Here is a 13695-nt window from a genome sequence, read left to right on the forward strand (position 1 = left end):
TCACACTGTAGGTACTTGTATCCAATCCCTTCTCCAGCTCTGGAGCTCAGCAGGGCCTCCGACCTACACTGTAGCAAGCTCATCCCTAGTCCTGTCTCCAGCTCCAGCTGTTCTACTCCAGCCTCCCTGGATGGACCCAATTACTTTATCTCATCTGAGCTATAAAATGGACCTACTTCTATTCCCATCCCTGTTCTGCCCACCCTGCTCAGAGACAGTGGGATGCTGGTCAGCAAGGGCACTGCCTCTGCTATGATCACCCTTGACATCCTTCTGTCATGGAGTTACTCTGCTCCTGCTGCTTCCTGACATCTATCAAGGTATCTCTTTCAGGAATAACTCCTTCAAAATTACTTTTAACCCCCCATGAAGCAGATGTCCAAGAGTCTCAGAAATTATTAATGGGAACTCTTATTACATAAGACATTTTGTTGATGACAGAGTCTGGAAAGGTGAAACACACCCATAAATCTTCCAATTGCTACAGTCCTTGCCCTCAAATCTCTAGAGTACCTCAAATCCCTGAGCTTACATCTCCCCATTACTTTTTCTGAAGCTACAGTCATTTAAAGCCTCTGCTAAGCTTCCAATGTGTCTCTATTTTGTGAAAATAGTTTATATCTGGGCAGAATTATATGACATCTACAGTCCTGACTGATTAAAGCACTCAGAACAACTTAGTGAATATGCAAGATAAAGTAGTGATAAGGGGACACTTCAGCTCCTGGCTCCCTCATTTTGAGCATAAGCTGCTCTTAAAAAGTTCAAAAAAGCAGATATATCAAAATAACATTGATTGATGTACAAGCCTACAAAATGATGGTGCAAATGTTCATAGTTTATTCAAACTTACTCTGCATTTCAAGTAATTCTTTCAGTGCCTGTATCCACTGATTACATATGGGCTCATCAACACACCAAAACGTCACATCACTGCACCGCCAGCGGTGATTTCGGGCTTTCTTCACATAATACACTATTTAAATTAAAAAAAAAAAAAAAAAAAAAAAAAAAGGCATAATGAGATGGTTCTGTGAAATGAAAAATGCATTTCAGAAAGATCTCCAAAATACTGACCTGTAATTAACCTCCACTACACATTTCTACAAATGACAGAAGCATTCCGATGAACAGCACATTTGTAGAGTCCAAACGAAAACATAAATGAAAACACTTGCTCGAGGTGTCTGCTTATAGCAGACACCCAAACACAGGCTTCTTTTTAAAGAAGCCATTTCTCATCAACTTATTATAGACATACTTGTTCAGAAGTTCACTGAGCTTATGTATTGTCTGTATTAAAGTCTGCAATATCTACATAAAATGCCACAAGCTTAAGATGATAAGCCAGGCTGACACCAGCTCTGATGTAACCAACAGCGTGAAATTTCATTACATAACGCTGAAATTTGAGAAAAAAAGGTTTTCTTGTGCATTAAGACCTTATACTTACTTCATCTACGGTATCTCCAATCACTCTCACTGGGGGACTAAATGTGAGGAAAGTACTCCACAACACATAATTTTGGCATGACATCTTTTTAGCACAGAAGTCACCACTCCTTTCCCAAAACAGACATTTATTTCTGGCACTTTGTTTTAAGAAAGCAGTCAATAATACAAAGAAACTTTCATGCATACATCCTGATGGTTAGGGGTAATTTAAAAAACCCCAAACATTTAGGGCTCTTTTTTTCAGGCTCTCTCGATTTTCTAGTCAAGTAGTAGAAAGCAGGTGTCCTGCTGCAGAGTCATTCAGCAGCAACAAGACATTAGAGTAAACACCCATAGATTAGTTTGAACTTCATTAAAAGTAACTAAACAGAGCATGTGTTCTTAAAGGAAGAGTTTTATCTTCCAAGTAAGGATCTTTAAATGTAAACTAACAGATTTTTGGTGGGGGTTCTTTTGGTTTTGTGGGACTTTTGCTTGGGTTTAGTTCAGTTTGGGTTTTTTTTTTGTTTGTTTTGGTTTTGGTTTTTTTGGGGGGGTTTTTGTTTGTTTGGTTTGGTTTTTTGTTTGTTGTGGGTTTTTTGTTTTGGATGATTGGTGTTTTGCAGGGTGGGATTTTTTTGAACGCATCATTTCTGTTAAAAAAAACCCCAAAACTCTGATGATTCCTTTTGAGTCTGCCTTAAACTGCCTTCAGAAAAAGGAGTACAAGCACCCAGAGACTGTTATTTGCCTTACCCGTGAAAGCATGTAGCTTTGCCATTTTGTGCCATCTGCCAATGTTACGTTGTTTCTTGTTGAACTCGGTTTCTTCTACAGCAATGATCTCAGAGATTGGTACAAAACAGTTTTCTGTATGAACACAAGATCTTACATATTAGAATCTTCAAACAGCACCTGAATGATTATTTCTATACCTAATATGATACAGACATATGATTAGAGCAGCTGCTCAGCAAGCACAACCAAGAGCATAACTAGCAATTTTCCGAATATTTTAGATTTTCTTTTGTCTTCAGTCAAAGCACATAATCCACAACCACCTACAAAATACCCATGACAGTATTTTAAATGCCTATGATTTCTCAGAAAATTAGGTATTCGATGTATAAAAAATATTTTTGCATGAAGCCAAAATCCAGCAACATTGATTTTAGAGTAATTAAACTGCCACTTCTATGAGGCCTAGTCCAGATACTTGACAGTGAATAGCACAAGCTATTTCAAAGAATGTGCAACTAAATCTAGTGCACAGACTACAGAGGCTATTTGTTATTCTCAAGTAAGTAGCTGGCTTATGAAAGAAGGGCATTCATATAAATTCTTTAGATTTTAAATCCCACTAAGCTTTTAAACTTTAGTATCTCTTAAGAACAGAATTCCAGAAGTTATGTTCACACACTGTGAAATGTTTTCCTGGTATCAACTTCAAAACAACTTTTTTTGAGAATGAAAGACCTCTTGTTCTTAGACTATGAAATAATTTCCTCCAGCCTTAATCTTTTTTCTCTTATTGTTCCTAAACATCATCTCAGACTTCTTAACTCCTGTAAAATTTTGTCTCATTTTCATTACTGATTTCAACACTGCTCTGCTTTTACTTCATCTAAAAGTGGAACTTAAAACACATGCTTTGTATTTATGTACAAGCAAGTGCTCTCTGTATACATACACATGTATAAAAGATTTATATTGTTACAATAGTATAGTTTTACATAAATAATCTCTTATATAATAAGAATTATAATATACTTGCTTCTCTCACATATACAGAGAGAGTGATACTAGGATATTAAGCCCATAAAATACAGACACTAATACCATTGATGCTGGGGTTTATTCTACATTCCATTTTCCTCACTATTTTGGTAGTGGTGAGGAATGTAAAATGTGCAAAAAGTTTTCCTGACCTCTTCACAGTGATGACTGCAATTCATTAGCCACTAATTCAATTTCATTTTTTCCCCCACCCTATTTAATTGGTTTAGTCAACAGAGTCTTTACAATCATCACAGATATCAACAATTTGTGGACTGCTCAGTCAAGGGGTTTTGGTATTTGACATGATTAGTGTCATGGTGTCACTCATTTATCTTCCCTGAAGTTTTTTTGCATGATTCAAAAGAAACGTAGCCTTCAAACTTTACACTGAACTCCTTTAGGAATCTGGCTGTATTTGAATGTTTCAACTTAAAAACAAATTTTGGCTTATAATAATTGCACTTAGTATATTTAAGGCATGATAGGGGAGTGCAGCAGTCACATAATGTTGATTAATAATATTAATATCCAACAGCAGGCATGGACTCTGAGATACATGATATGTACAATGTACATATGCACCTGTAAGAGTATATCTAGTATTGGACAGTAACAGTTATTTGGTCTTAGGAAGATAGATAGAAGATCTGCTAAGGGATCTCAATGTGATTATTAACCTATACATTTATCCGAGGAAGAAGAAATACGGAACAGACATGGAACAATAAAGGAAAGGAAGCACATTCTTTAGTCTTTCTTCCCCAAAATTCAAATGACAGTGCTCTAAAGAACATTTTTGGAAATAGTCCTTCATAGTGCATACTTTTTAGCACGTATACTGGGAGCAGCAACTGAAGTCATTGTCTTATGAGGCATTTTTTTATATAATAAAGCTGTCCAACTGTACAGATGGCTAACAGATTTAAAAGTACTTCCAAATCTGTATCACTGAAAGCATTTCTTTGGAGTATATACTTCAGTACATATTACACAGCTTCTATTAACAACCTTGAAACCACTTCTAAGGTCTCCTAATTCTGTGTTCTCCCTCTGACAGTTGCATGACTGTTTTGATTTTTGAGCAAATCTCTTCATAGATGTGGCAAAAAAAGAGCAAAAAGTAAATATTTTTGTTATATATGTACATTTTTTAATCTTATGGCACCAGAGCTACATATCTGAAAAAACAGATTCCTGAAAAATGGGGGGGGGGGGAAACACCAGAAGAACAAATCCCACTTTCTATCTGTAAATCTTTGGATTTGATGAAAGTTTGAGGAGTTTCTGTTCTATGAATACCAGCTCTGCTGATTATACCCCTCAGTACTACTCAGCACCATAAAAGCATCAAGCAACTCCATTGTCCTGAGAGTGTACTCCAATCTTAAGACAGTCAAAACCACGCACAACTGAACCCAGTAATTGCAGATGGCCAGAAAGATGCAAAGCTGTCTCAAATAACATGTGTTATTCAGAACATCCCCTACTGCTTAAACAACAAATTCTATTGTGCTTGAGTAGAACTCAAGAATTTCTATCAATCCAAATATCTCTATCACTATTTGACTTAGTGCTACACACAATATTATTTAATCACAGTGCAAACCAACTACTTAGTCCCACCCTTCCCCCTTTTCCCCAGAAGGAAGAAGCTTTCAGTGTGAAGCAATCAGAGACCTTCAGTACGAGCCCCACAGTCCTGTTCCTATAAACACAATGTCCTCATCTGCCGTTTAGTCACCAAAACCTGCCCCATGAAAACAAGTACCAACCCAGTCTCTCTTGAAGGTTCAAGAACATTCACATATGTACTAATTATAGTCCTTTCCCACACCTACTTTTGTAGCATTTACCCTATTATCAAGCAGCCTGAGATATTTATTTCACTGACAGCATAAAGGTGTTCACTCAAAGGCCTTCACCTTTATGTGTTTCTCCCAAAACATGGAAAACCTTATTGCCACATTAACAAAACAAATACACACAAAAAAGTTGTTTACAGAAAGTACTACAAGATCAACATTAAGGAAAAAAGGTTGAAATATGCACTCAGACAATACCAAAGAACTTTACTTGGCTCAGTCCAATTTATTCAACCAAGTAGCACACAACAGCTTTTAGGCAAAATTTTCACCATGATCAATGTCTAGCATACTAGAGACAAAGAGCTGACCATACAGAGAAGGTGGATGAAGGAGCATGGGGAAAAAAAAAGAGTAAAAAAAAGCCAAACAAAACACACAATAAACAGGTGTCAGTCTTCTCAGCACTCTGGCTGTGCCAGTCATTATTCATTCTGGGTCACAGTGCTCTTAATCTTAATATTCTTCCTAAATGCAAACTACTGATAAATCAGCAAAACACTGGATTAGATGCACACTACTTTTCCCACATTAAGCAAGTGGGAGGGGAGAAAAAAAATCCACAGAAATAAAACCAAGGTAAGCACACTAACAGTGGGCTTTCTTTGTGAAAAATGCAACCAGCAGTTGGGAAATGTGTTTTTCTGTGTTAAGAAAGGATTTTTGGTGTGTCATTCCTGTCTGCCACTCCCACAGAACAATTCCTGAGTTTATAAGCAAACTCACTCAGAACACCTCAGTCAAGACTTGTTCATTCATCACTGCCAGCTACGTATCCTACACAGCCAAATTTCCCCCTCAGAAACGTGTTAGCTCAAAGCAACCTAGACACATGCACAAGCATAAAAACATTGCTGATCACAGCATTTAGTTTACTCTTAAAATTCAGCTGAGGCCCACAGATGCAGTGGCATTTAGAATTAATTTAAACTATTAGTATATTCTCAGGACTTAAAAATATCAACAAGTAAAAATCTGGGATGTAGCTTTAAAGAAAAAGTGTATTTTCAGTCACTTTGAAAACTAATTTGCTGTTACCCACATGAAGGGTCAAGCTTTCAGGTTTAAGATTTGCTTTCACCTAAAAGCAAGAGAACAGGAACACTTTCTATCAGAAGGTACATGGTACTATATCAATCATGCACTATAGAAAGCTGTGTTTAATAAACACTAGAGTAAGAGAAGGTAGGATATAGAGCAGATTTACAGACAATTCACATCCTACGTGAGGGGGAAGAAAAAATGTATCATGATTGATTTGATTCAAAATTGTGGAGGAGTCACAGAAATATCCAAAGACCACAATTTCACCATACACTGCCATGTATAAGGAAATCTGCTGCTTTTATTTTAAAATAAATCTTCGTGTATTTTGTAAACCAATAGACCAGTTTCTACTATGATTACACAGCTACCTCAGATCACATGAATCTGAATCAAAGCACAGCAATTTGAACTTGGGTCAATTTGAATATTTAAATCATACTATTGAATGTCTTCCCACTGTTTCTTTTTCATTTCCAAATAAAACCTTTTCTACCCAACTATCAATATTTCAATGATAAAGCAGGGAGTAAGATGCACTTATTCACTTTAAGAGGGGGTAACAACCCAGCAAAAAGATGTATGCTAAAGAACATGTATTGTTTAATGTAGTGTCATCTCTATTTGAATAACGTATTTTCCAGAAGACAACATGTTCCAAAGAAGCAATGCCTGCTGGAGCAATTATTTCCCACATCCTACCTGTGTGATGTAGTTGTGGCATTGCCTATAGAGAAACATGGTTCACATTTCAGCACACACCCACTGCCAGATGGAAATGACTGATGAAAAATAACCTTGACTAAGGATGTGCCAACACACCACAGGTACCAGGTGCTGGACAGACCTTGTCCCCAAGCTGGCCCACCCTCTGCTGTCTCAGCACCCTGTTTATCAAACTGAGCTTTATTTAGAATCCACCAGAATAGCATCAGTCTTGTGAACACTAGTACTGAGGCTTCCTCAGGCAGTTGCTTTGGAAAGGACACATAGAATTCTGAAATACAAAGGCTTAAAGAAAGCACACACCCTAAGTGAACACATAAAAGTTCAGGGTCTAGTTTGGTCATCCCCTTCATGTTTGTACTTTAGAAATTAAAAAAGAAAAAAAAAATCCTAGAAAAATGACAGAAGAATCTCATTGGGCATTTGCAATGCCTTAGTACCAGGCACAATAAAATCTTAGCCAATGCTTCTAAAATACCTGTAAGTATATACATACAATATATACTCTGCTATAAATTTGGTACAAAATGTTTTATCATGTGTTACTTGAGAAAAACATGACTGTGCCATCAGCACGAGGGAAATAATAAAACAATTTATCTGACCAGCTTTGCATACACTATTGATGATTAATGACTAAATCTCATTGAGAAGTGTTACAAGGCTGAAAAATAATGTTCTTCAGAAAATTTGAAGATGAAGGCATCCCTAGGAAAAAAAGATGCATAGCTGAAAGTAACAGAGAAACACATGAAAATTTACAGGTAAAAATTTCTATCTAAGTTCAAACATGTCTAACCATCAAAGAACAGGAAACAGGAACCTGATTACACTGAAGACAGAACTCAAAACTATGATGCTGTTAAACAAAGTCTAACAGTAGGAAATAAATTGTATTTAGGAAGTTAAAAATACACCATGACTTGAAAAAACATGTGATGTTTTTGTTATTGTCAGTATCTTCCAAATGATAGCATTAAAAAGAATTCTCCTGAATTAATACTTCTTCTGCATTTTGACAGAATAGGATTTAAATACATACATATATATATATGTAAATATCACTGTACAGTGATGAGAAAATGTAAGAATCTCCCCATACTCTGTAAAATGGTATTGTCCTGGACAACAGGACAAAGTCTGGATTGTTTCCTATCTGTTTCTGATTTTGGATACAACAGGGAAAGGTAAACATTTCAACACTTCTACAATACACCTAGCTACAGCTCTAGTTCTGTACATGTGAAAGTCTGAAAACCTTGAAAAAACATACACCAAACAAATTTGATTTATATAGCTGAATTCAAGACAGTAATAAATGCTCAGAAAACAAGTAGCCCTGAGTTTTTACAGTTTAAAGACAACTGCTTCACTGTAATAACTACCTACTAAACAAGAAATATAGCACTTTTATACTGCATAATTTAGGCTGTATTTAGACACAATGTAGTCATGTAGTCAATGGCTAAATGGTAGAAAGATACCAATCTTGGTCAAGCAACTCTTCTGAAATTATAGGCTTCTAACTAACTATCTTCCATATGATTAAGTTTATTTATATACTGTCACGTATGCTGCTCATATTTCCAAAATAATTGGAGAGAACACAATGAATCATCACAGGTCTTAAAAAGAGCTTAGAGTCAACAAGGGAGCAATAATAGAAAACTGTGATGGTATTAAAGCACAAGGACAGGGAACACATGAATTACTCAGGGTGTTAAGAAGAGAGGGTACATTATCTATTGTATTGCTCCCTACACAAATTATACCTGTGCCTCCAGAACACTTAGGCATTTCTTTCTCTTCTCTTTTGTCCTCCAATTCCACATCACATTTTCCAAAATCTTGTAAACAGCTGTGCTACAAGACAGCAGCTGCACTCAGTAACCACACTTGCCTCTTAAGGAATCTCCAGCTGGGTAGTACTTCAGAAACTGCCTCATAAAGAATCTAACTTACTGTATCCCACTCTCCTTCCACCACTCCCAAAATTCTGACAGTCGGAACATGCTTCAGGGCAGGTTCACACTCAGTTTGGTCTACCAGGAGCAAGTCAAGAAAACTTACAACTTAAAAAGTAGTAAAAATTCACAACTGTAAGCAGCTGTAAACTTTAGAGTGCTAATGAGAGAGCTAGTGTGACTCTGTGGCACTCGTGCTTGATCTAAAGGAATTCATCAGACAGGAGAATGGGACTCCCCTTGAATTTGCTCTGCCTACAGATCAGTCAGCTAGTGACTTTGCAAAGGCATTTTCAGAAGGAAAATTCAACCAAATTACCTCCAAAGTAGGAGCTACTTTACCTAGCGGGAGACATTATCCCAAAAGGCCTTGAAACTTTCTATTTAAATTTAAGTTCAGGTACCTTTATCTAGACTAATTTTGTTTCATTTTGAAAAGTATACAGCTTATTTTTTGCAACAATGTATTAAGCTCGGCAGAATTAAAGAATCAATTTGTCCTCAAAATCTTAAGTTCTTTTAATTGAGAAAAGTTCAGGAATTTTTGACTACTTTTTCCATCAGTACTGCTGATAAACACTAGATTATGCCAAACTACTTGCACAGTAGCATGGGAAGGATAACAAACTATTTTTATATTATGAATAAGAAGGGTTGTACTTAAAACATGACCAAATCTCAGTTATGTAAACTGTAACACCAAATTCTTACAATTCTTGAGTTCTCCTTTTTTCCTCACCTTCTTGAAAAAAGCCTCAGGCCAATAAGATATATGATAAAATCTGAAAAATATTTAACAGAGGTACATAGTAAGAATGGAAGAACTATTTAACTTTTTAAGTTTGAGGACTTGCCTGGGATTGGAAACATCTATATTCAAACCTTTCTCAGATAAAACTTCTAGTCAGCCTTTCTATTATTAGTTTCTCTCTATCTCAGATCCTGCAACCTCTAAAATGAGGATGACAGCAGTTTGCAATTCTACAGCAGCTGCTGTGAAAAAAAAAGTCATTACACACTTTCAGACGTTCACAGTCTGTGTTAATATGGCTACATTAACAATGGGAATAACTACTATATAAAACCCCCAAGGTCAAGGACCCTGAAAAATACCACTTAAAAGTATAGTAGAAAGTTTGATATGCAGACATTTTCAGAAGTTAATCTGATTTTTTCCAGGTGTTTTCATCAGTGACTTCTCACATTGGCAGTTTTGTACATCCACACTATGCTAACTGCACAAAAGGGGAACTATAGACATCTTTGTTACATTGCAAACTAGCAGCCAACATTAAATATTTCCAGACCAGTAAATCGCAAAAGTCAAACTTTCTTTCTAAAATTTCCACTAAGCCCCTGAGAATGTTAAGAGTTTTTAAAATACTCAAGAAAAAAAAAAAAGGTAATAATTGCCTGAGACACAGCCTCAGTATGAAAGTGTTTTTAACCACAAGTCTTGTTGTAACTAAAAAAACAAAACTGCTTTTAGGGTTTTGTAAGTCTCTTATGTACTGCTACGATTACTTTAAATACATTACAAACTAGACACTTCTCCATACTCGCGGAGCCAAGAAACAATGGGGTTCAGCTGACCAAATCTGTGTTGTGCCCAGCCAGCTGCGGGGACAGGTGTCCCCCCCCGTGCCATCAGCGGCACGCTCGGAACAATGCTCGCCCGGGCTGCTCCGCGACACGCGGGACGGGCTGCACTCGCTCGCGGGGGCTGCGGCTCAGCGAAAGCAGGTCTGGGCTTTGTTTCGGAAGGCACAGCCCGATCAGCGTTCAGCACGGCCGGCTGCGGCCGGGGGCAGTCCCGGCTGCATCTCCCCGCTCCGAGCGCCCGGCCCAGCCCCGCGTGGGACTGGGCCACCCTCCGCCTGTCGGACTCTGAACCCCAGAGGCGACGCGAAGGCTCCCGAGCGCAGGAAGCGCTCACGCCGACACGGCGCTCCGGATGCTCAGCGCGCTCCGAGCGCGGAGGCGCCGCCGCGGGCGCCAGGGCAGCGCTGGCCGCAGGCCGCCCCCGCCAGCACCCGCGCCCGCCGCCGCCGGGGACGCTGAGGACGCTCTTCCCCCGCCGCCGAGGGCAGGCGCCCCTCGGGCGGCCCCGGCTCGCCCCAGGCCGCGGCAGGTGCGCCCCGGTCCCCGCCCGCCCCACTCACCGCCGGCGCGGCGCGGAGGGCGGGGGTCGCGCCAGGCCAGCCGCCCCCGCTCGTCGTCTAAGGTGACCTCCCAGGAGCGCCGCCCCAGCCCCAGCGAGGACACGAGCCGGGGCCGGCGGCCGCCGGGGAGCCGCTCCATGGACCGCCGAGAGCCCGGCCCGCCGCAGCCGCTACCGCATGGCCCGGCGGAGCGGGCGGGCGCCGCGGGGCGAGCCCAGCAGCAGCTAACGGCGCCCCCGGCCCGCCGCTACCCCGGCTGGCCCGGGCGGGGCGGGCGCGGCGTCAGCGCTACGCCAGCGCTGCGGGGCGGGGCCGCGGCTCCCGGCGCGGAGGAGGCTCCCGGATCGGCGCCGGGGCGGGCTGAGGCCGCGGCCGGGGCAGTGGTGGCTGCCCGGAGCTGGGGGACGCGGGGGACGCGGAGGGCCCGCCCTGCTTTGTCTCCGTGCCCCGGTGGAGAGAGACACTGCCCTGCGACCCGCGTCAGAGGCTTGCCCGCCCCGAGCCCCCGGCTCCGGGCAGGGACACCGGGGCTGACACCGTAACGGGCTTGGATTGCTTTCGTGGGGTTTTTTGCGGGACGACGAAACACCTATTTCAGTGTCGACGGACTCTTCCCTCTTTCCCTTTAGACACTGAAAATGCAGTAAGGAAATACAAATGGCTGGTGATACAAGCCTCTCCGTCTAACTTCACCTCCCTTTACATAAGAACGTTTTGGGTTTGCCTTAAATATAGTGTCAGTAATTCACTATAATAGAGCTCTTAATTCTTTGCTGCCTTCCCTCCTTGCTGTTGCTGAAGCGTATAACCATCAGCATCCTATCAAAATACACGCCAGACAGAGCAGTAGTAACTCCACCTCCAACATCCCTCCAAATCTGAGTACTTCCTACAGTTTAGTGGAAAACGTCTCAGGTCTGTTCTTACCTGGGTGCAGCCCAGGGCCAGCTTTCCAGATAGCTTTGCTCTGGCTGAAGAAGCTTCTGCACTTCGGCTCTGCAATGAAGCTTATAATATACTCACATTTCACTCACATTTTACAAGGAGGAATAGAGCAAGGGGGAACTTTAAATTGAAAGAGGGTAGGTTTAGATTAGATACTAGGAAAAAATTCTCTACTGTGAGGGTGGTGAGACACTGGAACAGGTTGCCCAGAGAAGCTGTGGATACCCCATCCCTGGAAGTGTTCAAGGCCAGGTTGGATAGGGCTCTGAATAACCCCATCTAGTGGAAGGTGTCCCTGCCCATGGCAGGGGGGCTGGAACTAGGGGGTCTTTAAGGTCCCTTCCAACCTATTCCATTCTGTTATTCTATGATTTCATCTCCTGAAAACAAATGAGCTAGGCACTGTCATCCAAGTTACACGTTGAAGATAGTCTTCCTGTACAACAAATACTATTTATCATCACAGTCATTCCAACAGTCTTTCTTTTGGCCTTGAAAGACATGATGTTACCTTTATTGGTGAACAAACCTAGGTATGCCACGCTTCCACAATTTCAAGGAACACTTTGTCAGTTGTTTTATTCTTAACATTTTTGAATCTGTCCCTCCACAAGCACCTGTAGAGCTCTTTATACTGAGGCTTAAGGTTTGTTGTGAAGATCCATTGGGAACATTAGTCTGCCAAATGCAGTTCTGAGCAGTCATTAGTATCTCACTGGTTCCTTGTATTTTGCCACTTGCATCATCTCTTATCATCCATCTTGCACTTGGATGGTACAGTGGGTTGACCCTGGTTGGAAGCCAGGCACCCACCAAAGTCTATTGCTTTCCTCCATAGCTGGACGGGGGAGAGAGAATGCAACAAAGTGCTCATGAGTGAGATAAGGACAGAGAGAGATCCCTCACCAAATACTGTCACAGGCAAAACACACTCAAATTAGAGACATTAATTGAATTTATTACTAAGAAAATCAGAGCAGGATAATGAGAAGTAAAGTAAGACCTTAAAAACACCCTCCTCCACCCCTCCCTCCTTCCCAGCTCTACCTCCTTCCCCTGCAGTGGCAGGAAAATGGGGAATGGGGGTTACAGTCAGTTCATCACACATTGCTTCTGCTACTGCTCAGGGAGGGGAGTCTTTCCCCTGCTCCAACATGGGCTCCCTCCTACAGGAGGCTTTTGCTGTTGAACCCTTCAGACATGCTCCTAAGATTGAATGGATCACTAATTAATACAAAACTGTTATCTTAAAAATAATACACGGGGTACTTATTTATCATTTCTCCAGTGGGAAAAGTAGATTTAATCGTTTATAGCCTACAGTCACCAGAATCAATATTCTTACACTGTGATCCATGTTAGCTGAAGAAGTAAAAAGTTAATTCCTTTCACCACTCCTGCCTATGATGGTTTCCTTTTATTCTTATTAATTTGACAACTCTTTCTTGCTTAGTTAAGGCTAAAGTCTTGAACTTTAAAATACAGAACTGATAAAATATTCTCTGGTCTGTTAGAAGCCTACTAAGGTGTAATAGCACCACTAGCAGGAATGGCATTCCCCATCCACAGTTCTTACTTGTTTAGATAAGAAGAAGCCACTTATTTCTTCCTTGCACACTGTTTCAGTGTTTTGTTCACAGAATCCAGAATGGGTAAGGTTGGAAGGGATCACAGTGTATCCTCTGGTCCAACCTTCCTGCTCAGTCAGGGCCATCCTAGAGCACATTGCACAGAATTGCACCAAGATGATTCTTGAAAATCTCTGGTGAGGGAGGCTCC

General features: G+C 40.9%; 1 protein-coding gene across 2 annotated transcripts in view; it reads right to left on the bottom strand.

Moving 5' to 3' along the window:
- CERK (ceramide kinase) overlaps window positions 1-11232 on the bottom strand; it is a 43901-nt gene extending 32669 nt beyond the window's left edge. For both annotated transcript variants that reach the window (XR_011146637.1, XM_068995446.1), the window contains exons 1-3: window positions 10972-11232; window positions 2191-2304; window positions 854-976 (exon numbers count right to left, since the gene is read on the bottom strand). Coding sequence is in view for 1 of the 2 variants with exons in the window: in XM_068995446.1 (XP_068851547.1) it covers window positions 854-976; window positions 2191-2304; window positions 10972-11110 (376 nt within the window). In the remaining variant the exon portion in view is untranslated. The remainder of the gene's footprint in view (window positions 1-853; window positions 977-2190; window positions 2305-10971) is intronic.
- Window positions 11233-13695: the final 2463 nt, after the last annotated feature.

The sequence above is a fragment of the Aphelocoma coerulescens genome, chromosome 1A (assembly GCF_041296385.1).
Source record: "Aphelocoma coerulescens isolate FSJ_1873_10779 chromosome 1A, UR_Acoe_1.0, whole genome shotgun sequence".
Lineage (NCBI taxonomy): Eukaryota > Metazoa > Chordata > Aves > Passeriformes > Corvidae > Aphelocoma > Aphelocoma coerulescens.